This window comes from Lissotriton helveticus, chromosome 8 (genome assembly GCF_964261635.1).
Source record: "Lissotriton helveticus chromosome 8, aLisHel1.1, whole genome shotgun sequence".
NCBI classification, from domain to species: Eukaryota; Metazoa; Chordata; class Amphibia; order Caudata; family Salamandridae; genus Lissotriton; species Lissotriton helveticus.
Window position 1 is genome coordinate 451,806,229 of NC_136069.1, and position 24,962 is coordinate 451,831,190.

The following is a 24,962-nucleotide window of genomic DNA, read 5'->3' on the forward strand; positions in this document are numbered from 1 at the left end:
GTAATAATGTCAGCAATGTAACTGTTTTAAATATTGGATACATCTCAAATAAAAAAAAAAAATTAAAAAAAAACAAATTCACCTGAGGTGAGCAGTGCCTAATGTGGGGGATCAGTTGCTTCAGAAGGTTCAGATAGTGAGGGTGAGTTATACCAATTGCAACAACAGCCAAGGCGCATAGCTCCTGTGCCTTAATTTGTGTTTGGCACGGGCACTTATTTCTAGGCACTGGAACATTGTAATGACAGTCAATCACATAGAGGCGTTGTCTGTCTATTTTTAAACATCAGCAGACTATTTAATATTATATAATATAGCATTATTTAACAAAATAATAATACAAGAACCTTCTGGTCATTCATACAACAGGGTATGGCCAGGGATATTCCTTATTATCACATTTGAAGAAGTGTGATGGTGAGTAGGTGGCATTGGTACTGGCATTTGGCAAGCTGGCAAAGAGAATGGGTGGTGAAAGCTGCAGTGACCTCTTGAGAAATATCTTGGCCCTGACATGTATTTTTCCACAATTTAAGCACTGTATAGCTCACTTAACTTGTCAGTGAACGGAGAGGAAAGAGCTCGTATTTTGGGAAAGATATGTGAATTGTTTTCCCTTGCACTGATGTAAAAATAAAATCTGGAGCAGAACTTTATTATGGTTCATTAAATTAGTACAGACTTATTTTTCAATGAACAATGTTTCTGTTATTTTTAATCCTGGGCGTAGTTTGCGTAGCAGCACTACACGTAGCTTCACGTAGTATACTTTAAACTTTGCGTAGTACACGTAGTCTGCGTAGCTGAAGATACTGTGTACTTCTCTGTACTGTACAACAATTGCAAAAAGCTTCCAGTACATGACCAGATATTATAAAATAAGTATTTCTATTGTTATATGGTAAAGTTCATATAGTATTTTCACAATGGTGAAACTGGAAAATTAGCAAGCAGTGGGAGATGTGGTGATTTTGGGATCCTCCCTAACCTAGGGGGGAGTACCAAACAGATGCCTTGAAAACAAAAAAGCACATCTTATTGAACGATTTAGTTGTGGTCCCATCCTCTTAGGACAAACCCAAACACAGTTATTGGCAAAAAAACATTCCCAACCAAAGGCCCTGCAAAGCATTATGGGATGTGATTAACAGTGGGCAGTGAATATTATATAGTATACAATATCAAAAGAATTCTACAAAGAGCTGCAGTTCAACTGGTGGTTACTAGATGTCCCTCACGAGTCAAATGCAAATGCTTGATGAAAGGGTTTCAATGGTTTTGCATTTGACTCGTGAGGGACATCTAGGGATGACCAGTGGAACTGTAGCTTGATGCAAGAATAATTTCAAAGCTTTGCATTTGACTCGTGATTTTAATAGAGCAATGCCATCCAGATTGCCATCAATTTAAAGGAACAGTTAATTCCTTTATGGACTGTTATAGAAAAATACCATGACCGTTCCCACTCAACTGCTAATTTCAACCTCAATGCTGCCAGGACATTGTAGTGGTGTGGAAGGCTTTTTGACAGGTGGTGCCTAGTACTAAAGCTTAACTACTGTTTCCATAATGGAGGAGAACTCATTAGCATTTGGTAATTGTCCTTCCCCTTATGGATTCAAGAACGTCTTTTACATAATGGGCACAACCTGTTATATTGTCTCCATTCTCAACATTTTGCTAGAATCCTCTACAAAATGTACTTGATCCCTGGTATGTTGATGCTAAAGTATTGTGGGCATTCTTTACATACTTGTGGTCCAGCCTGGCATGACCTTGGAACCCCCTTCCCATGATGGGCTCTCCTGACTCACAGGCATGAGATTAAGGATCTGTACATGTAGAATTTTGGGGACCAAGTATATATTTACTAAAGCGTAAACTCTGATATTTTGGCACAAAATCACCCATTTGCTTCAAATGCTTCACATGATCCTGAGGAGAAAGCGGAATCCCCAGTCTAAGCTGGATGAGCTCTGGCTTACTCACTTTATTTGCTTGCTAAGTGATATTTAGTCTGAGAATTTACTCTGCACTCCTAAATAGTTAACAAGTAACTACTGATTTAGAGAAACCTCTTGGATGTTCCAATGGTGGGAAAGTAATGCCTGTTACAGGTCAAAATACATGCACATTTGAGAGCTCTGCAAATGTTGTAATTTTCTGATATCCTTGAATAGTACAATACAATATATAATAGCAATGTAATAGCTCTGTAGAGGTGTACGTAGTGGGATCATTTTGCATGGTGAAGGTCAACATAGAGGTACATTGGAAGAGCACCACTCCTTCTAATGGGGTGCATTTTTTCTGTGGCGTTATTGTGTTTCTCTACTGCACACCTAGTTTTTAGGTCTCGGCCTGCGTAGGCTGCGCTTGCGCAGTCTCGCCGGCGAGATCTTATGTTTCTTAGTGTGAGGGCTTGAACCCGCCTCTCTTCTCCATTGGCTGGCTTCCTAAACGGAGGCCAGCCATTGGAGAAGAGGGGCATCTACCCATTTAAGCCCCGTCTTTTTGGGATTGAGGGGTGTGTTTTTTCGTTTCTTTCTCTCCTCTTCGCATTGGCTGGAATTTTACATTCCACCAATGGGAAGAGGAGAGAAAGAAAAGCACGCCCCCCAGTCGGAAAATGACGGGACTTTTCGGAGAGCCATTTCTGCTTGACCGCCGCCGGAGAAGCAAGGGAGAACGTCCGAGTCCTCCGACCCAGCCGGTAAGTGCTCGCTTTTCTTGCCTCTGCCCCCTACGAGTGAAATACTTACCGACAGGACCACACCTCATTTACTTATTCATTTTCGTTTTGGGAATCTTGCTGTACTCTTTCAGGGAGATTGCATGGTATTTACACTGCTGTATTACAGACACTAATGGAATGATACATATGAAAGGGTTAACACATTAAGTGTTGAACCTTGAATTTTTTCCACTTATCCTCATGCATGATATACTTGTTTGATTTGCAGAACCCAGTCCCCGATGAAGGCTATTTAATAGCCGAAATGATTGGATAATACTCTGGGAATAGAAATGGATTTATTCGTTTTCTTTTGAAGAATTTTGAAACCATGAATATAGGTTTATACCTAATGGATTGATATAATAAAGATATCTGGAGAACAGTAAAGACATTGCTTTGTTTTTGAAAATTAACAACCCGATCAAGGGATTATGCTGTGACTAGGGGACGTCACCCATTAAGGGGCACGCAATTGATTTATATCAGTCGAATGTCGACACAGCATTACCATTACAACATTACCTCCTTTCCACAAATAAATAAAAAAACAAAATAGATACTACAAAACATATAAAACCGAACACAATATATATATAAGTGAAGAAAAAACCTAAAACTAATTAAAAAGAATACAAATCTAAAATTTTGGTAAACAAAGTTAATAACCAATCTGGAAAAACAACCTCACATATTAAAAAACGGAGTAGAAGTCCAAACATTTATAATTGGTAAAAGTAGGTGAGCGAAATTCATCTAAACTTTAGTGGTGGACATTTAACATGAGATGATCTGCGAAGACACTATTCAGGAGAAGACGATTCACTCAGGTGCTGCGAGGATATACTCTGCAGCAGCAAGGATCGGGGCAAAATGTGTGAGTGCAAAGTACTCCCCCAGTCTCCGTAGAGGGTACATCTCTAGAGAGATGATTCACGAAACTTCCTTTATCCACATTCACTATTTTTGCACATTCTACTAACAACCACCTTTTTTTTTTTTTTTTTTTTGGTGGAGTTTTATATAGCGCGAACTAGACCCGAACCGAATCAGGTATCGGAGCGCTTTACATAGCACAAGTTACGTTTTTTTTTTTTTTTTTACATGAGGACACACTTTCATTTTTTTTTTTTTTAGGCACGGGGAAATTAAGTGATTTGCCCAGAATCACAGGAGGTTTTGGCGTTGTTACCGAGACTCGAACCCAGATCCCCAGGTCCGAGGTCGAGCGCCTTAGCCGTTAGGCCAGCTCCTCTCACCTTGAATTTTCACCACATTTCCACAGACTCTCTCAATCCTGATAGGATCTCTAAAACATGCCCCTCCTTTCCTCACAAACCGTGGTTTCTTTATTCGTACTTTATCACCTACACCAACGTCCTTTGTTTAACTTACTTTATACTATTATATTCTGCACACTGTTTCCCCTGAGGGTCAGATACTCTTTTCCTGACCTTTACATCCACATCAAACTCCTTCTTAGTTTTTCCTAAACATTTAGACATCCATGCTGAACATAGTATTGAAGTGGGTTTTTGTCCCCTCAATTATTCAAATGGAGAAATACTAGAGACTGAGTGCAGAGTGGTGGTGTGATAAAACTGCAACATCAATTCAACAGCATCCTTAATCACACACCTATTGTTCTTGGCCCATTTCACACAATCCTTTACCAACCTGTTCATCCTCTCACCCATCCATTAGTCTGTGGGTGATTTAGAGAGCGTTTAAGATGTTTTATGCCTGAATCCAATAGGAATGTCTCCATGTCTGATCCCACAAATTGTACTTCATTATCTGGAATCAAGAATTCAAGAAAGCCTTCTCTAGAAAAAAGTCTGCAAAGAATTCAGTAACTTTTCTTGACATAGGATCTGAGACAAACCGAATCCCTGGCCATTTGCCATAATAATCCATAAGCACAAATGCATAGGTAAAAATTGAATGGCCCAACTATGTCTACTCCAACTTTGTTGCAAGGGCCAACTGGACACTCAGTTGGATTAAGTGAAGGTGAAGACACCTTGAGGCCTTTCTTAAAAGAACAACACACCATACACTTTCACTATTGTCTTGATTTCCTTGTCCATTGATGGCCGCCAAAAAGAAACTCTGATTCTTCTTTTGGTCATAGTAGCACTTAAATGGCTTTTATGACCAGCATGCCCCAAATCCTTACGCACAGTACATGGGGAACCCTGCCTATCTCCTTTTAGGTCTACCCCATACTCAATAGACAACTCCTGTGCAACCTTGACAAAAGTTGAACCTCATTCTGTACATGCTTTCTTTACGCTATCCCTCTCTGAAATACCTCTTAAGCACATTGAGTACAACATCATCACCACCAGCCATCTTCCACTTCTCTTCTGAACACACACTACAGTTACATCAACTGCTGGAATAAAGCAATGTAAAATGTTATCATTCTCCACAAACTCTTTTTGTTCATCAATGGGCCCTGGAGACGAAATCTGCTGTAACATTTGCTCTACCCTGAATATATTTCACATCAAAATTGTATTTTAACAACTTTGTGGTAAGTCCAGCAATACATGGTGTAACATTTTTCACTTTTTGCCATTCTAAATAAACACTACTGGTTTACGATCAGTTTGTAAAATAATGTTTTTCCCCCCCAGACATAACATTGAAGCTTGTCAATCCCCAATAACATGCAAGTAATTATTTTTCGATCACTGAATAATGGACTTCAGGACCTCTCAAAACTCTTGATGTAAATGAAATGGTATAGTCCTCGCCTTGTACTTCATGTGTTAAAACGGCTCCCAACCCATTTTGCTTGCAAACACTGTAATAATACAAAGTAACATTGGATCATATGATTTAAGTGATCTAGCATCTGCCATTTCAGCTTTGATATGTTTAAACATATTCTGTCAACAGTCAACCCATACAAAAGGTTCGGATTTTCTCAACATTGTTGTGGGACAAAGGAGGGTAATACATCCTTGTCCGCTGGCGCAGGGCTCTACACACCAGCCTTCATCATACCTGCCCTCTGCATAATATCTGCTAAAGATATCACATGACCCAGGAACTCTATATTTCTTTTCCACAACTCACATTTTTGTTTTCCACAGCCCCACATTAAAAAAAATATATATTAAAAACATCATGTAAAATCTCATTTTCGTCTAATCTTTAAGCAAATAGCATTACATCATCCTGGTACACCCCATCTCCCTTCATATTCCCAGCAGTTGAAACCTTATCCTTTGAAGCGCCAATGCTGCCAATGCTAATCGAAAAGGCATGCCACAGAATTGATACTTGCATATAGGAGAATTGAACGCTGTGTAATGTCTTAATGTGTGATCCAGTTCCACCACTCTAAGACATCCGTGGAATGTCGACATGGCATTACCAGTACACAGCACATTACAACATACTCCAATCAAAAAAGGTATGCAATTCAAATGATAAGGTATGGCTTCAGTTGAAAACCTTTAGAAATGTTGATATAAGCCCATTGAAGAGTTTGCAATGGCACTACGCAACTCATTTGGATGATTCCAAGTTATTCTGTCTTGGAGAAGGTTCATCTGGAATAGCTGTTGGTGGTTGAGTGTCCCAGGGGATCTCATTGTTTACCAGCATTATCCAATATTAATATCCATCATTTGCACCAAGTTTTGCTGGGTTTGGGATTACATCTCTCCAGTTATGGTGTTGATATTGAGTTGTGCCTTCAGTACTACTCTAGTAGTTCTGAAGGCAGTTGCCTCGCCATACAGGTCATAAGTGCCATTGTTTCAGTCATACAGACAGTATGCATCAGAACTGGTTTAGTTTAATTGCCGCTAAAATGAAGTCCATGTTAATTGAGTCCTTGTATAAATTAAGACAGATTAAATAACTCAGGTGAGGAATTAGTGGTTATGTTTAGGTAAAAGATTAAAATATTGTCAGTTTTGCTTCATTCTAAATGTCACTGGAGTATTAGATTAATCAAATTGATGCATCCTACCATTACTTTCTCTTATTATTAAGAGGCATTCTCTCTCTTTTGTCGGCGGTTAATTGTGTTAACATTCTCACAGTAATTATAGGGTTACATTTGTCTAGTGTAATACATATGTAATTGGTACAGCAAATTTATGAATGCATCTCATGCTGAAGAATAATTCTTCCAGATTTGTAACTAATATAACCATAGAGGAGTATTTTTTTCTCATACTTTGCAGGATTTAGAGGTCGTCAGTGAAGACACTGATCTATTTTATGTTATTCAGTATTGCTCACAATACTATATTTTGATATCCCACTAGCGATATAAAGAAAAAGCTTTAAATTCACAACCCATCCCACAACCTACACTCCCTGGACATAATGATATTGATAGCACCTCAAATTAGAAGTGTAACTGCTGGGGGCAAATTGTGTAATTATGTGCAGGTAGAATGTGGAATCCGCATCTACCATCATTTAGAGAGATGGGGGACCTTATGAGCTTTGCAAAGTTGGTAAAGGCTTTCTTATTCTGATTTCATCCCATCAGTTATTGGTGACTCTGATAGAACTTGGATGTCCTAGCATGGTTAAGGTCTTTATATGAAACCATGATAATGATGATTTGTGCTACTTTGTTTGCATTTTTTTGTGTGTGTATTTTGTGGTTGTTTGCATTTGTTGGAAGGTTGTGTTTGCCATGTTAAAGGTTGTTACAATTTCCACATTGTTATCTGTCTGCCCCATTCAGGAAAAGTCTCTAATTACCTCACTCTTGAAATATGGGTTCCCAAAAAGGGGATTTTTAGTTGGCCAAAAAAGTTATGTATTTTATTATGCATCATTACTTTCCTTTTAATGATTGGGCCTCACTCATAAAATGTAGGTCCTAAAATCGGTGTTTCTCTATATGTCGGGGAGTTCTATATTACAGGCTTCTAGTTCACCACAGCAGGCTATACTGCCCTTTATAGGTCTTTTCCAGCAGTGAAAAACATATAGCAAGGGAGCGGGCCTTTATTGGCCTGTATAGCCCACTACGGTGGGTTATATAGCTATTAGGACATTCAGCCCTTTGAGGGTGAAATCTCCTTATTGAAAAAAAAAGCAGCAACCTGAATGGACTATGGCTGCCTTCCACAAAGCTGTCTCCACCTTCTGTAGTGAACCTGGCCTGAGCCAGGCAGAATTGGTTTGTGTGCCAGAGGAACTTTGTTTGTACCAGCTTCAAAGGAGACTGTGATATAAATATTGGGGCCCTGACCCCAGAACTTCAGATTACTGCTGGACTAAGGAGCTTGCCAGGAAGAAGAGCTGGAAGAGCTGTGAGGAGAGACTACCACTACGCTGCATGCTTTGCTGGGTTGGCCTGCAGGTTCTGCTTCTATTTTGGGCAGGGAAAGGACTGGACTGTTCTTTCTGCATTCTAAATATCTGCAAGGGTTTGATGTAGATCTAGTCTCCTGTTGGAAGTCTCAGGGAAATCAAAGACTTCAACATTTTAGGTACCGGCTTCTGGAACTGGATGTTTTAGCTGCCTCAGAGGAAAACGGTAACCTGATGCCGTCAACGACAACGTTGCCGCTCCGTGATCTGAAGGCACAGCAACTCTGGTCTCACAGATGCCGCCACCCAGCCACTGCTTGCACGTCACCTGTAGGCACCGCACTCCACACCACCTCGCTTCACACCACCGTCCTGGTGTCCCCAACAACACCACATTGCTGTCACTGACACAGCTGCCTGCACAGTGACCTGTGGACGCTGCTCGTGGAGAACATGGAGCACAATTCTGCTTCACACTACAGCCCTGTTCTCACTGATGACGCTGCTCAAAGCTGACATCGACGCTGCTGCTTGCACTGTGGTTTGGGGGCATCGCTCATTAGTTACACGATGCACTGCCCCATTCCACACCGCAGCCTTGGCCCACTGATGCCAACACCATCAGATCATCAACAGACACTGCTGCCTGCACCACAACCTGAGGGCCCCACACACCGCATTGGCTTGTCTCGCACCACTGGCTTGGGTCTATCAAAGACAGCGCTTCAGCAACGATGATTATGCTGCCTGCATCGTGCACCACATCGAGCACTGCCCCGCTTCGCAGCGCATCCCTGGTCTCACCGTAGCTGCTAGACGACCGTCATCGAGCGGCTGCCTGCACTGAGACCGGAGGGCATCGCATGCGCACCACTCCGTTTCACACCGCAGCCCTGACCTGCAAAGCGTGTAACTTCCAGGGCCCCACGGCTCCGGCACTGACCTACGGAACCGACTTCTACCGACGCCACTCTTCCAGAGCCCACTGCAAGGTCCAACGCCCTGCATCTCGAAAAGGTACTGTTTTACGGGTCTCCCCAACACTGTAGCAGGCCTGCGACACCCCGGTCAACCGGAACTGTTGGATTTGTTGTTCACAACGCTGTGATAGCCCTAGAAAGAGCTATTGACTTCAAGGAAATTGTATATAAAGTCTATTTTTGCTTTATTGGTATTGTGGATTACTGTATGTTAGATGTTTATCGTTTTTGTTTTTGTTTTACACAGATAAATATTGGATATTGTTTCTAAAACCGGTATGGTGTCCTTTTGTAGTGTTTTCACTGTATTACAGTGTGTTATGTGCCTGACTGTTCGTGCCAAGCTACCAAGGGGGTGAGCAGGAGCTATTTTAGATGTGTAATCCCCTCATTCTGACTAGAGTGGTGGATTCTGGCTGGCTTAGATGCATACCCTAGCCAGCCAGAAAACTCATTTCTAACAGCGTCTTTCACAGCTCTTGCTGTGTGTGCGCTCAACAGTGGCAACCATGCACACAGCAAGAGCTGTGAAAGTGGGCAGAAGTCAGCCTCAGATTCTCTTTGCCCTTGGGATCTGCCAAACTGTTTTGCATTGTTTGGCAGAGTCGAGGGAGACAGGAGATGAGGAGAATTCCTGCCTCCCTAATACCGAGGCTACAGTGACATTGAGACCAATGGTAGAAGAGAAGGACTCACTGGGTGCCTTACGATACAGTCTCTGCTTCTCTCATTCACTTGTGCAATCCGTGTTGCTTGTGGAGAAACAGGGCAGAGGAACAGTCCTGGAGTGTGGATTAGAACATTAGAAAGTTGACAGCACCAAGTTTATACCATTGTTTATAGCCCACTGCTGCTTCATTGTCTTCACTTGAGCTGTTAGCATTCCAGTGTTCTAATGAACATTTAAAATTGCCACCCACTTCTCCAAAAACTGCCATTAATCGAATAGTCATTTGCTCCACACATTACATTGTGTATTTCTAACAGGGTTTTGTCTATTTTTACAAGGAACCATGTGGGTTAGAGTTGTCTCATTTTGATAAAGTTGCTTTTAGCAGCCTGTAACCAATTGCTAAGTGATTTTCTCTGCTCTGGTACATATGTCACTAGCCTCATTCATGAAACAGTATATGGATTATGTACAAAATATGGCTTGCCAAACATTGATTATTCTAATTTGTTAAAAAGTCATGTAGTTCAACATGACTCATGGGCTCATTCTGAAGATTATTTTTTTTCCCATGTAAATGTGTAGTGCCTGAATATCCTCCCGGGTGACAAGAGCGCTCTACAAATCCACCTTCCACTATATTACATTGAATGCCTGACCTCCATTTCACATTTCAAACTTCTCATGGTACCAATATCAAAATCATTACAGCGCGGGGAAGCCTTCGGGTCACCAGGCGCTCTACAAGTCGTTAAAATAAATAAATAAAATAAATAAATATTCTACCTCGCAGTTCACGTGGCAAGATGTGCCATTTCTCTCTCCCGAATGGAAAAAGCTACAAACTGAAGCCATATTTTATGGGCTAAAACAAGTCATTCTCTGCTGTTCAAAAGAAGCCTGATAACCTGGAGATAGTATCAGTGCATTAATCTGGGGCTGTATTACCACTATTAACGTATGCATTGTTCTGACACTTTTCGTTCTTTGAGAATGGTTCTGGAACAAAGTATGCACATGACTGGCTTTTGGCACAACTACTGGCAACTGAACATGTTCAACTTTTCAAGACAGTTCTAAAAGACATTGGTCCTTTTAATGGTTGGCTTGACAGCGCAGCTTTCACCAGGCAATTATGTGAGCACCACTAGAGAGGGGCTTTGGCTTCGCCCACATGTTGAGAGCCAGGCGTACAAGTTTTGATTGGGCAGAGTTATGTGCTTCCACAAACAAAAGCGCCATCTTCAATGTGTACAGAAACCCCTCCTTCCATGTTCCACCTGCTCAGAGCCAGTGGCCGCTGCTTTCAATAAAAAATAGCGTGGTGCTATGGAGTTAATCACCATATACTCGAGATGCAGCACGACTTCCTTCTACAAGCAGAAAAGGAAGCACTTCCTTCCTGCTTGTGGAACGGAACTCCAACCAATCCTGTTGCCACTTTCATGCGGTGAAAGAAAGTCCAGGATTGGTGGGAGCCGGCTCATCCAGCACACATTTTGAGCCTGGGGGCCTGTGCCAGTAATCCCCAGGCTGTTTCACAGCCTTTGAATTGCTGGGTCGGATAGGAAGGCTGTAGACAGTCAGCCAATCAGTCATGCGCACTGTAGACCAGTGCAGTATTCCTGCATTTGCAGGATTCAGCCCCGCCCCAACCCTCATGCTGTACACAGCACGAAACATGCGGTGGCAAATAAATAAAATGGCATTTAAATGCCATTTTATGTGTGTTTGCTTGCTGTGCTCGCAGCAGGCGGGGCAACGCTCCTCCACTCCTGTGGGGCCTCCCCTGCTCAGAACAGCTGATAAATTGGAGCATTTAACCTCTTGGAATAGAGAATTTTGTGAGATATTGCACATGAACATTCAGTATCCATACAGTTATTCCAAGGAGTTTTACTCATATTTGTTGGGTACTTGCCAGGTGTTAACATAGAGTAGCAGTAATTAAGGTTGCAGAGTTTTACCCAGTCAGTACTGTAAATTCCACAAAGAGGGCATACACATCACTGGTGTTGAGATGCGACACTGCAACCATCCTGGCTACAGGCAGTGGACAAAGTCAACATCAGTCATTCTTGGCATCAGTTGGTCATTGTGGAAAAGAGCAAGGTTGTGAAGATGCAGTCAGTGCTGCATTCCGCTCATTAACCTCTTCAGTGTCTTGTAATTCTCCCTGCTCTTGATTCTTGGCAACTGCTCAGCTCCTCCTGCATCCCTAGCATCAGCCGGTAGGTGTCATAGTGGTCTGATTCACATTTGTTGGGTCAGCAAGGGGAGCCTCACTTTCTTTACTATGTAAGCATGTTGTCATAGGCAGACAAGTGCTGCTGGCGACCTTTGCAATTGATTGTATGCAATGTCCCTCCACTTTCATCAGATTCCATGGTAGTTAAAATAAAACGTAACAGTACTCTTCTGTTCCCCCCCCCCCTATTCATCATTAACAACTTTTGACTTAACTTGAGTATATCCGGTAGAGATTTGTGGCATTACTCCCCGTGAAGGAATTTTAAATGCATGTCAATGCCTCCCTTCTCTTCATCCTTCTTTAAGACTTTTGTCCTTCGTACCTTCTTCCCACCTTTCTATTTGATATTTTTGTACCTTGATTTCCTCCATTTTTTATCCTTTCTACACTTTTCCCATCAGTCTGTCCTTCTCTTCTTACATCCATCCTACCACCAATCTTTCTCTTTTATTCATTCACATTTCCTTCTCACCATGGATCCATCATTCTTTGTTCTCCCAAGCATTCCTGCCTCCATCTTCTAACATCTTCTTTCACTTCATCCATTCTTTTCTCTACCCTAGTCTTCTCTCCATATATCTCTTAATCCATCCTTTTCTAAATACATAATTCTCCAAATTCATCCCTGTATCCATCCATCTCCATGTATCCATCCACTTATTCTCTCTCTATCCTTCTCTACACCAGTTCTTCTCTCCATCCTTCTCTCGATTGTTTTGGTTGACTTGACTCTTAATAGGGAAAGTGCATTTAATGATGGTTACATAATATTTTGGATTTAAGGTAGAAATTTAGAGTACAAGGTGCTCTGGAAATAGTCAAAGCAATGTGGTGTATATTACAGGAAAACTAAAACTTTCTTTTCTGTTTCATGCTGTGCTGCCCCATTTTTTAGATATGGCCTCTGAGACGGCATTAGCTAGACTATTTATTTTAATTATTTATGTATTTATTAAACTGCACTGGGTAATTGGTTAGCCCATGTCAACCACAGGCTCCCTCCCCTGTGCAAATTGTGGTCATCCCTTCATTAAATAGTGCACTCAAAGCCACTGTGTTGTGGCTTCTTGCTTTTTTATGCTTTCTCCCCACAGTCTTGATGTTCCCTGCTGCTCAGCCAGTGAGTGAGGCCATTGAATGATAGGAATGTTGAGTGTTTGTGCTCGGGTGAGTGGACACTTGGTTTGAGAAGGGCTGAGCAGCAGGAATGCCTCTCCTGGTGGGGACATGATTTACCTGTAACCTGCTTTTGATCTAATAAACCTATATCTTTTATAACCTATGAGTATCCATCTTTGATTGTAACCCTATCTAGCATGTTAAGAGTGTTTGAGGGATTGGAGAGTTAGTTGGAGATATAGCCTACTGGGGCTTAGCTATCTACCTATCTACTTGAAACCTATGATCTAATAAACCTTCCTATAATCTACACTACAGCCTCTGAACTTTGATTGCAACACAGGGCTTGTGGGGCAAGGTACCTGTTTCATATTTGTATTCTCCCATTTCAAGTATTTATTAGCCTGGCAGGTCCATGCACAATGCTACTGGTTGGTTGCTCATCTTCATGTATGGCGAACCTCTGAATGCATTTGAGGCACTTTATTATTAATTAAGGCCACCTCTAGTGGCAACTCATGGACCAGAAATGTCAAGACCAGACCTATTGGCTTTGCCAGTGCTGGTTTAAAATGGCGGAAGCAAACTAGTGAAATTCCTCGGACGTTGGTGCACTAGCTTGTCTCTTGAGGTACCAATCATTTCTGTTTGAGGAGCCCTATACGTTTGCAATCCCTTTTACCAATGGTAGTGGAAAGGAACATTTCTCCAAAAGCTTCCTTGATAGAAGTATGTTGTTTTCTGGTTTACTTCTCACTTGTCTTTATCTCATTTTAATGCTGTGCATATTTTCTTTCTGTTCTGGCGGCTGTGATTGGGATAGGTTGACCTCTGCTCTTCGTATGACATCCTACAGTTGAATATACACCACATTCAAAAGACAGTCGATGCTCTGCTGGCACAAGGGGAGAACCCCCCACTCTCGACTCCCTCCTTTTGTTTCTGGGACATGATAGGCTTCTGTCTTCTGCAGATAGTTTTCTTTGTGCTGATGTTAATCAGCTGCTATTGGAATGCGCTTACAGCATGAACTATTTGCATGTGCTTGACCTTGGAGTCCTGAAAGGTACATTCTACATGTTATTCTCATTCACTATTCGTGTCATTCTGCTTTTATACTTCATGGTTGCATCACTTTGAAATAGCACTTTAAGTAGCTGCATACAAAGCCTGTGCTCGAAGTCATAAAAAAAATCCCATTGCATCCTCATGTCTTGTTTGGCTTCCCTACAGGTTCTGCCTAATTATAGTTGACCACGAAATAGATCTACTACCATCTCCATGTATGGCATGAATGAACAGGAGCTTCATTGTATGAGATCAAACTATATCTTCTTTCAGTAGGACTTAGTGCTATACTTCACCTGAAAGTCTTGCTTCATTTGAGACATCCAAAGTAACCTACAGATGTCTTTTTTGAGATAGATATTTTTCCTTTAAGGTTTCATCTTCTTTATATCCAGTGGCCTCTGAAATGTGTCCCTATATGGAAGGTGGAGCTGATGCGTCTGTTAAAAATATCTCCTGTGGGGTAGCACTGAGTGTTTATGCTGTAAAACGAGGGGCTATATACACCTACACGTTACCTAGCTAAGTCATCCAACACAATTATTAACCCCAACATAAGAATCCACAGATAGTAATACCGTACGACGTGCTCAATCTCATCCACGGTCCATGTTACTTAACACCGTGTCCACTATGCTCAATAAGCAAATACCTAAGGACATTGTACGTCAGCGGGCTATTTCTCCTAACAGCTATACCTTAAAGCACTCAAGCAACTGCCCCAATGAGGTTTGAATGCAGTGGTACTCAACCACCTATTATTTACTTATTGGTAACACTAGCACTTTGTGCTTCCACCTCACTACGTCTACTAAATGCAAGCTTCACTATTAGGATTATTTAATCCAACCATCTCAAAATACTTAAAAACAATAAGAGGTGCCACCATGTAACAAAGCAAATGAAGGAGCACGGAGAAGTGTGTTGAAGGGGAGCGGTGGGAGTTAGTTAGCCCTCACAATGTGATACAGTTTCAGATCTTTGAAAACAACCAGCAGATTCAGGGATTTCTTCATGTCTTCAGGAAGAGGGCATCACAAACAAAGAAAAACACTGTATGACATGAGACAAGTGAACCTTTAGATGTTATCCACATCACATACCAAAATAATTCATATTATCTAATGTCAAATAAGATAAATCTGTCCATCCCAGTTGAAAGCAACAGAGTATCATTTATTCTCTATCTGTTACTGTTAAAACGTACACAATCGGCTTGAGTGATACTGTATTTGCAATCTAGTTACCAGCTATCCTTTCTAAAGACCAGTTTAAGGTCAACATAGATTTAAAAAATTGATTATTCAACAGTAAACCTGATGACAAGGCCATTGAAATATGGTTAATGGCAATTCTAAGACAATGGCAACTCTGTATATCTGGGGTCCCCAAAAGGAGTTATCTAAAAACTGCAGGTTGTGCAGAATGTGGCCGCACGCACATTGCTTGGCCTTCTGAGATCACAGTCAGTTAGGCAAGGCCTGAGAAACCTCCACTGGCTTCCCATTGCCCAAAGAGTGGAATTTAAATCATTAGACATTGTGCATCGGGCTCTGTAAGGCCACGGTCTGCCTATCCTGCAACAACTGGTTACTCCCTACACTCTGAACAGATCCCTACGGTCTTCGAACCTACACTTAGTTTCCATTCCAGCTATCAAGAAAGCAAGAAGAGGTGGACGCTCCTTTGGCTTTAATGAGGCAAAGCTTTGGAACTCTCTTCCATTAGCTATTTGAGGGACAGAAAATGAGCTACGTTTTCGGAAAGCAATTAAAACTTGGCTTTTTAAATAATAATAAGGTGCTTTCACTGGGTTGACAGGTTGCTGCCTCTTAGCCCTGGGATGCCTTCGGGTTACCACGTGCTCTACAAGTGAGAAATAATGATAAATTGCTGTTCCTGCCTCACTACGCTCTTGATGACATTCAAAACCATATGCCTTATCCACCTTGCTACCTGGAGAACCTGACCTTCTTTGATAAGCGGTTCAACCTACTTCCCACAGTCCTATGATTGTGATGCTTTTACAAATTCAGAACATCAGTTCTGAGAATGTGTCCCTGCAATTTGGCCCAGTCCCTCCCCCAAGAATTGGTTAGTCACTAGGAAACTTCCAGAGTCCTTTTACTCTAGATTAACTATATATGAGACTGGTTCAATTGCATGTTGCCCTTCTTTGGTCCCAAAGACATTTCTTATAATGGTACACCACAACCACATTTGCTTCATAGGACTGTGCATGGTGGCATTTGTTCATTTACATAGTTGATCATGTTGCGTGTGGTCTGGTGCACCTATGAGCATGGCTTGCACAACCAAAAAATAAAGAGACTAATTAATATCACACTGAGGCTGACTTGCTGCCAGCTCCCCTGCTTTGTTTCTCTTTCATTCCTCTTTCAAGCTTGGGGAAGTTATGCATGCTTTATATTGTATTATAACAGTCTCTTTTCTTCCCTCTATCAGGTTCCGGGTGAATCTCTCCAGGTACACCACGGTTCAAGAATTGTAAGTCTTGACCTCCTAAATTTATCTCTTAGACCCATCATGACCAGTGTGTGTGGTGGGTAGGTCTCTGCATAGCAAGTGCTCTGATTACAATGACATACTGATATGGCCTATAAGGGCAAATATAGTGGGTCTATTTACAGAAGATATTCCAAGCAGTCTGTGTGCCGATTGGAATAAATGTGCCTTCTGCACGTGACTGCATCCACAAAAGTACTTTGTCTGTGCAAAGTGACCTATTTGAGCACAATCTCTTTTGCAAATACACATAGGCCATTCACAGAATTTGCGCTTGAGTACCATGCCTTGAATGGGTAAGAGGCAGAGTCCGGTGCAGCCTTCATTCACAGAAGCGCCACACTCTTCCTTCACCATGTTCAAGGCTTGATCTGGTTCAGAACACCAACAGAAGATAGCATAGTTAATTAGGTGCCCAAAAAGTCCTTTATTCATGTTGTAGTACTGCTACACCTGTGGTCATTCGGGTCTTCGTCCGCCGTTCCTCATCGCTATGAGAAATGAAACAGCGAGGGTCCACCTACTGCTATGATAGAGACGATGGGGCTACAACAAGTTTCCCAGCATTTGCATGCCAAACCCAGTCTCTGCATGTATGGGACTTTCTTGCATGGAGAGTGTGCATGCATATGTGCTGTGAGCAAAATGCCCATCAAAAATGTCAATGTCCATGAATGTGGACCAGAATAATTGGCGAGGTTAATTCTTAGAGTACACTGGCGAAGTCCAGCCACACTAATAGACATAGAGGCTACTGGCAGTTTGTGACTAAATCTGCTTCCTTTTGAGTATCACTGGTTATTTATCCGGTAATTAGCTTTTCAAGATTTTTCTGGTGAGTATGTTTCTCTGTAGCCTCAAACAATAAAAAGAGCTCTAAGCAACTTTGGTACTGAGCAGGAGCTGATAGCACAATTAGACCCTCATTGTTTTTGTATGGAAATGGGAGGTTTCAGTAAATCAGGATTATAACTTGTGCTGTAATACTGTAGTTTTCCTCCAAATACATGTCACCAGGTATAACCAGATAGAATATGTGTGAGGAAAATCCCAGCATATACCCGATTCTTCAGTTCAGAACATGTGTAAACATGCATAATATAGCCTTAGAGCCTGACTAGAAGGCTCTTCCAGCCATTAAAGACCTGCTCCAGTGTTTGGCAAGGGCCTTTAACAAGAGAGCGGGCCTTTAATGGCCCGTAGAGCCCGCTACAGAAAACTCTAAGGGTATTTGAACATTCCACGCCTAGAGGGCAGAATGTTCTAATTTGTAAATAAAGACCTCACGGACCCCGAGGGGGTTAAAATTCCCTCTGGAGTCAGTGATGCCTTTGTTAAACATTGGAATGTTGATGCTCCAGGCTTCTACCGGCCATTAGAATCCTGGAGCACTCCATTGATTTCAATGAAGCTTAATGGGGACAAAACGGAGCTGATGGTCCTCGTAAATAATGCTGTTCCCAGGCTTCTGATCAGCTGGCCTAACTGCCTGGGTAGCCCACCAACTCCGAATGTGACTATCAATAATCTTTGCTTCTGGCTCAATAAGGATCTAACAATGGAGATCCAAGCCAAAAAATTGGCAGGTACATGTTTTGGATTACTGAGAATGCTCTGCAAAGTTTTGGAGCGTATCCCCGTACAGCTTAGAAAGACAGTAGTCAATTCCCTGGTCACATCACATTTGGACTATGGAAATTCACTCTTACTAGGGGAACCAAAAAATGTCATCAAAAGACTCCAAGTAATCCAGAATGCAGCAGCAGGACTGCTTTGTAAGGTCCCAATACACAAACCAGTTGGAAAGCATTGAAAAGCTCTTCACTGGCTCCCGATTGAGACCAGAATCAAGTACAAGGCACGCTGTCTTATACACAGAGCCTTACACAACGAGGGCCCTGGGAAAATCAAAGACCTGTTGACCCCCTTGTACCAAACAGAAGTCTCAGATTCTGCTCTGAACGGCTATTAAAAAACAGCAGAATTAGGAGAGCCAGATGGGGAGGAGGGTTTGAGAGGGACAGAAAGTCACAGACTTTAAGGGGTTGTACATAAATACATCAAGGTCAACTAACTGAACTTAGCACTTCTTCAGATCATGTACTTAGGCTTTGATTATGAGTGGCCTGGTGTTTGGGCCGATATTTGTTGCATCAATGAAATGGAACACCTCTGGGTCAGAATTCATCAAGTGTGATAAATATCAACCGATTATGAGTTTGTCCCTGACAAAGGGAGATAAGAGGGGCATTCTGGTGCTTATCATACCAAAATCAACATGGCCTAGTAATTATCATGCATTTTTCCACCCAATAAATTTCAGTTGGTTTGGCCTGCTGAAATATGTAAAGGGGGACCTGGCACATTTCCTTACCCGGGAGGTCACTTGGGGGATTGCTGTGTGCTGCAGCCCGAGCGCTGCACCTTTCTCGCCACAGGACTTTGCTGACAGCTGTTTCCCGATCACCGCGGCGAGGCGGTAGATCGGGAACTACAATTCCCTGCACCCCTTACGCCTAGGAAGGCGCGCATCCTGTTTGCTGACCCGCCCGCGGAGGTGCGCTTAAGGCCAGCGCGAGCCCCGGGGGACCGGGGGACCTGGCACATTTCCTTACCCGGGAGGTCACTTGGGGGATTGCTGTGTGCTGCAGCCCGAGCGCTGCACCTTTCTCGCCACAGGACTTTGCTGACAGCTGTTTCCCGATCACCGCGGCGAGGCGGTAGATCGGGAACTACAATTCCCTGCACCCCTTACGCCTAGGAAGGCGCGCATCCTGTTTGCTGACCCGCCCCCGGAGGTGCGCTTAAGGCCAGCGCGAGCCCCGGGGGAGCGGGGGACCTGGCACATTTCCTTACCCGGGAGGTCACTTGGGGGATTGCTGTGTGCTGCAGCCCGAGCGCTGCACCTTTCTCGCCACAGGACTTTGCTGACAGCTGTTTCCCGATCACTGCGGCGAGGCGGTAGATCGGGAACTACAATTCCCTGCACCCCTTACGCCTAGGAAGGCGCGCATCCTGTTTGCTGACCCGCCCCCGGAGGTGCGCTTAAGGCCAGCGCGAGCCCCGGGGGAGCGGGGGACCTGGCACATTTCCTTACCCGGGAGGTCACTTGGGGGATTGCTGTGTGCTGCAGCCCGAGCGCTGCACCTTTCTCGCCACAGGACTTTGCTGACAGCTGTTTCCCGATCACCGCGGCGAGGCGGTAGATCGGGAACTACAATTCCCTGCACCCCTTACGCCTAGGAAGGCGCGCATCCTGTTTGCTGACCCGCCCCCGGAGGTGCGCTTAAGGCCAGCGCGAGCCCCGGGGGAGCGGGAGACCTGGCACATTTCCTTACCCGGGAGGTCACTTGGGGGATTGCTGTGTGCTGCAGCCCGAGCGCTGCACCTTTCTCGCCACAGGACTTTGCTGACAGCTGTTTCCCGATCACCGCGGCGAGGCGGTAGATCGGGAACTACAATTCCCTGCACCCCTTACGCCTAGGAAGGCGCGCATCCTGTTTGCTGACCCGCCCCCGGAGGTGCGCTTAAGGCCAGCGCGAGCCCCCGAGTCGCGGGACCGCGCGCGGGCTAAGCCCGGGCAAAGGGCGGGCCCTCTGTGGCCCTCAGAGGCATGAGGAGGCCGGGTCGGGATACCCCATTTGGCTGTTACGATTTTGAGGTACTGTATCTATTCATATCGATCCTGCCATTGCACTGTTTGTATACCATGTCCATCTGGGATGAGCTGAACGCCCTGTGTGGGACAAACTACACCCTGAATGTACCTACCCCCCCTATAGTGGGTAGAGATGCCGATGAGGTAATTGACACTGACATTGAGAATACCGATAAAATGTGCACTAGTCCCTTACTACAACCTCCCAATCGACCAATAATATTCTCAACTGAGGCGTTGAACAAAACACCTGACCCAGTTTCACCACCTCAACTGACCCTGCTGGCACAGATCGAACAACTGCTAACAACCACTCTATAAACTCCAATAGTATGTGTGACAACCTTCTCAGGAGTAACTTCTCAAATCAAAAAAATTGTCTCTACCAACTGGAATACAGTAAAAGGTCTGAAACCGTTCGAAACCTTACCAATCTTCGCATTGAAAAAAAACGAGAGTGTAAGAAACAAACTGATCAGAGCAGATACCTCTCTACCAAGATTAGAAATCTCTATTCAGTCTCTATTGAATCTTCCACCGATTAGAGGGCACAATAAATGCGGAAATTGTGTATCTTGTGCCAGCACATTGGAAGGAACAATATTCACATATGGTTCAAAACAAATTAAACACGAAGACTTTACAAATTGCAACACCCACAATGTCATATACTGTGTGGTATGCCCGTGTGGCCTAGTATATGTGGGCAAGACAAGTCAACCGGTGAAAACTAGGATATCCCAACACCGCTCGAGGATTAGATGCAGAAAAGAAAGTGCACCAATGGTCCTACATTGCATCGAAAAAAATCATGGACCGGATGATATTAAATGGACAGTGGTAAAATGCATTAAAGGAAAAAACGTGGCTAACAATCTGTCCAAACAGGAAGCCAAAACTATCATGTACCTAGGAACAGTTGAAAACGGATTGAACGAATTCGCCGAAATGTCCAGTTATATTTAATACAACAGCCAACATGTACTAACTCTGCAACCCTGCGTGAACATGATGTCCACGCGGCACGCATATGACAACACAAACGGTAGCTCCACCAATTGCTCCCACGAAAAGCATCTATCTAAATAAATCAAGCTGAAACTCCCATGCCTTTTGGGAAAGGACTGCACCACAGCATGTATAGAACGATGCTTTTAGACCATTTACGATGCCTCCTCCGGGAACTAATCAACAAAATAAAACCGCGAACACTGGAAAGCGTCCTATATCCTAGCAACGCCTCAGTCAGCATCTTCCTTCCGCTTGACCAATCAACAAGCAGCTGACACACGGAGAATACACTCAACCAATTGAGACCCGGTATTTATCCAGGAGCCGCGAAAGAACCAATGACTGACGTCTTTCTGTTCGAACGAGGACACAGCAGAACCCGGAGCCGAAGAGACGACCTCCAGCGAGGAGACGCCGCCCGGCAAGACGCCGAAAAATAAATAAAGAATATACGCAGAATAACAGGTACGACTCAAAACCCGACCGAGGCAGCGCATAAAACTCGGCCCCCCACCGGTCACCCCAGCGATGCCCCAACACATATACCAACAACCCCGAGCTCACAGCCGACCTTCCATAAACGAGCAAGCAAGCCTTTAAAAATATGGCACACTTGACCAACATGCACAACTGTGAGAACAATTCAAATGTATATATCCTTCCTCCCCCAGAGCGTTCTGGAGAAACCCTTACAAGGACTCCGCCTTGCCAGATACATGAGAGTACCGCCACCACGTTGGGCACAGTGACCAACAAGACAACCATAACAAAGAGGAACTTTCACTTTTTTCATGTGGGTACGTGACTTTTAAATATTATTTCATGAGCACCTATAACTGACCAATGGCCATGAGACACTTAAACCTTAAACTGAAACATGCCCTTACACCCTTACAGGTGTAGTATGATGTCCTACAAGAACAACATCGAGCCCTGATGAAGACCTTTCTTAAATCAGTTCCTGTTATCGCACACAAGGTCGAAACGCGTAGGCTTATGATTCAGGCCAGGAGAAGTGCATGCCTTATGACCTAGTGAATCATTGGGACATACAGTGAGAGACGTCTCTCACGCCACGGCATAAAATTCACAAAAAGGAATTCTTCGACCTCATCCAGGATTATAATTAACGTGTCTTTGTGGGAAAAGTATTGATACCCCAAAGCTAGTTACCCCTTTTTCTGATTTAAAGTAGGACCCTCCTCTTTCTTTAAGCTACTCGGAAGAGGAACAAAACTGAAAATTGTCTGTGAGCAACACACATTGAGATTATAGGTCATTTTATTGTTTAGTATTTGTGTACAGTATCGTCAAATGTTGTGTAGATAAATGTTTATGTTAGAAAATTATCTTTTGAATTTATGGTAAAACATTTTTTTACTAAAGGAGATGACTACGATTTATGTGCTTACATCTTATCATGTATCAATGAATAATTTTTGAAAAATGCATAATTATAAACGCAGTCAATGTCAATAAATAGGGCATTGTACAAAAGTATGTGTCAAATTTATGGTGTCAGAGGCATTTTTACTTTGATATAATAGCCGATGAGGTAATTGACACTGACATTGAGAATACCGATAAAATGTGCACTAGTCCCTTACTACAACCTCCCAATCGACCAATAATATTCTCAACTGAGGCGTTGAACAAAACACCTGACCCAGTTTCACCACCTCAACTGACCCTGCTGGCACAGATCGAACAACTGCTAACAACCACTCTATCACCCCTGTTTACTGAAATAAATGAGCTGGGAGACAGGTTGGCCAGTATTGAAAATAAATTATCAAGGAACCCTATCCCAACTGAAAAAACTGCCGCATCCATTTATCCTATTCTGCCCTGCAACAAAGAAAACCTCCAATTCACGACACCTATGAAAACTCAAATTCCTGAACCCCTCATCTCTCCACCAATTCCAAGAGGCCGGAACATTATTTCTAACTCCGTACCTGCACCACATAGACTACCCAGGTTTGCATATGAAAGCAGGAAGTGGATCAACCTACCTCCAGAAGCTGCCCCCTTTGTGACTGTTCTTTCTGGGGTCCCTACACCGACCCAGGGCAAATCTGAATCTCATCAGGACTTGTTAAATAAAACCATCTCCTGGCTTAAACAACACAGACCATTGCCACCTGCTCTAGATGGCGGCATATTGAGGGTCAGGAGAGTGGGGTGGCTTGGTACGTCACCCAAAGACATTCCGGGCGACCTTATTTTAATTAAATTCAAAACTATGAACATCGTCCCCTATTTGCGATTCTCCCAACCCAAAGAGGGAGATGGTCCCATTCGCATTTGGGACTTGTACGATTTTTATCCCGGCCCCCGACCCTACCCGTCCCTAAGGCAAGCGACATGGAACCATAATTCTTGGTAAAAGGGGGATGCCATGAACCTTGTGCTAAGCAAGAAGCTGATTAGTATGACAATGCTTTAATACTTGTTTTAACTGTTTTATATGTATAAATGTATTTTATGTCTTTTATGATAAACTAATCGAATAAAGACTTCTTGAACATGAACATGAAAACTGTGGTAGTGCAGTGTTATCGGCCAAACTCAAAATTCTGGTATGCATGGTAGCAAAAGCTTTAGCTCATATCGGAATTATCTAGGGACCACAATCTACAGTTACCTTGAAAACCACTACTTCAACAAGTTAAGTGTAATTTACCACAACTTCGATCCTGCATCTACTCTGGCACTAATCCTAATGCAACTCTTTCCCCTAAATTAATTTAAATGAAATTATATTGTAACATGTTACTTAATCATAATGCTTATGCTAACTCTATGTGGGAAAAATAGGTCATTAATTAAGGGGGGTGAAAGCCCTACTCAAGCAACAACCACAATCCGAGTCGACCACAAAAGTCCCTCAATTAACCTGTGCTCAGCCCTCTGGTAGCTGCGCCCAAAAGCATTCAGGCTTAACTTAGACAATGCGTAAAGGATATATGCAGCGCACAAACAGCAAAAAAGTGAAAACACATCCCAAGAAAAATCTGAAATTAATTTAGAAAAGTAGAGAAAAAGTTAGTAAATGAAATTACACCAAAACAAATTAAATCTAATTTGTAGAACTGGAGTTATGAATTTTTGTGAAATCTAGTGCCTAAAAGATCACTGTGCCAACTGTGGGTATCTGGTCGCACAAGACTGGGGCAAAGTCAAATGTTAAGGATGACCATGATGGAACGTAGGTTGGGTACAAATGGTGGATTTAGCCTGGTTTCTACTTCCCTTCGGACAAGGAACATTTTCAGAAGAGAAGGTAGAGTTCTGCTGGGCCGAGGAGGGAGTCAAAGGGGAGATTGTTGGCATCAAGCCCTATGAAGATATTAACCATCAGACTTGGACAACTTTTTTGAAGTTGAAAACCTCCAGTGGGACAAAGCTGCAAGCCATAGCTGATGAGGCCTTAGTCGCTGATAGGTCCAGCTGAACAGGATTTGCTGCTGCAGAGAAGAATTTATCAGGAGCTACTGCAATATTAGGCTGACCGGCAATGCACCCCGGGCGGATTGGCTGGTAGGTAGGTTTTAGTCTTCTATTAGTTCTTCTAACATTTTTGCGATGAAATTGTTTCTTTTAGGGTTAGTCAGGAGCAGCACCTCTTGACACCACTTCCAAAG

General features: G+C 43.1%; 1 protein-coding gene across 4 annotated transcripts in view; it reads left to right on the forward strand.

The window, feature by feature from the left end:
* LRCH1 (leucine rich repeats and calponin homology domain containing 1) overlaps positions 1 to 24,962 on the forward strand; it is a 758,040-nt gene that overhangs the window by 702,872 nt on the left and 30,206 nt on the right. For 2 of the 4 annotated variants that reach the window (XM_078657324.1, XM_078657326.1), the window contains one exon: positions 16,587 to 16,628. The exons of the other annotated variants lie outside the window; for them this stretch is intronic. In XM_078657324.1, the coding sequence (XP_078513450.1) occupies positions 16,587 to 16,628 (42 nt within the window). The remainder of the gene's footprint in view (positions 1 to 16,586; positions 16,629 to 24,962) is intronic. 4 annotated transcript variants of the gene reach the window in all.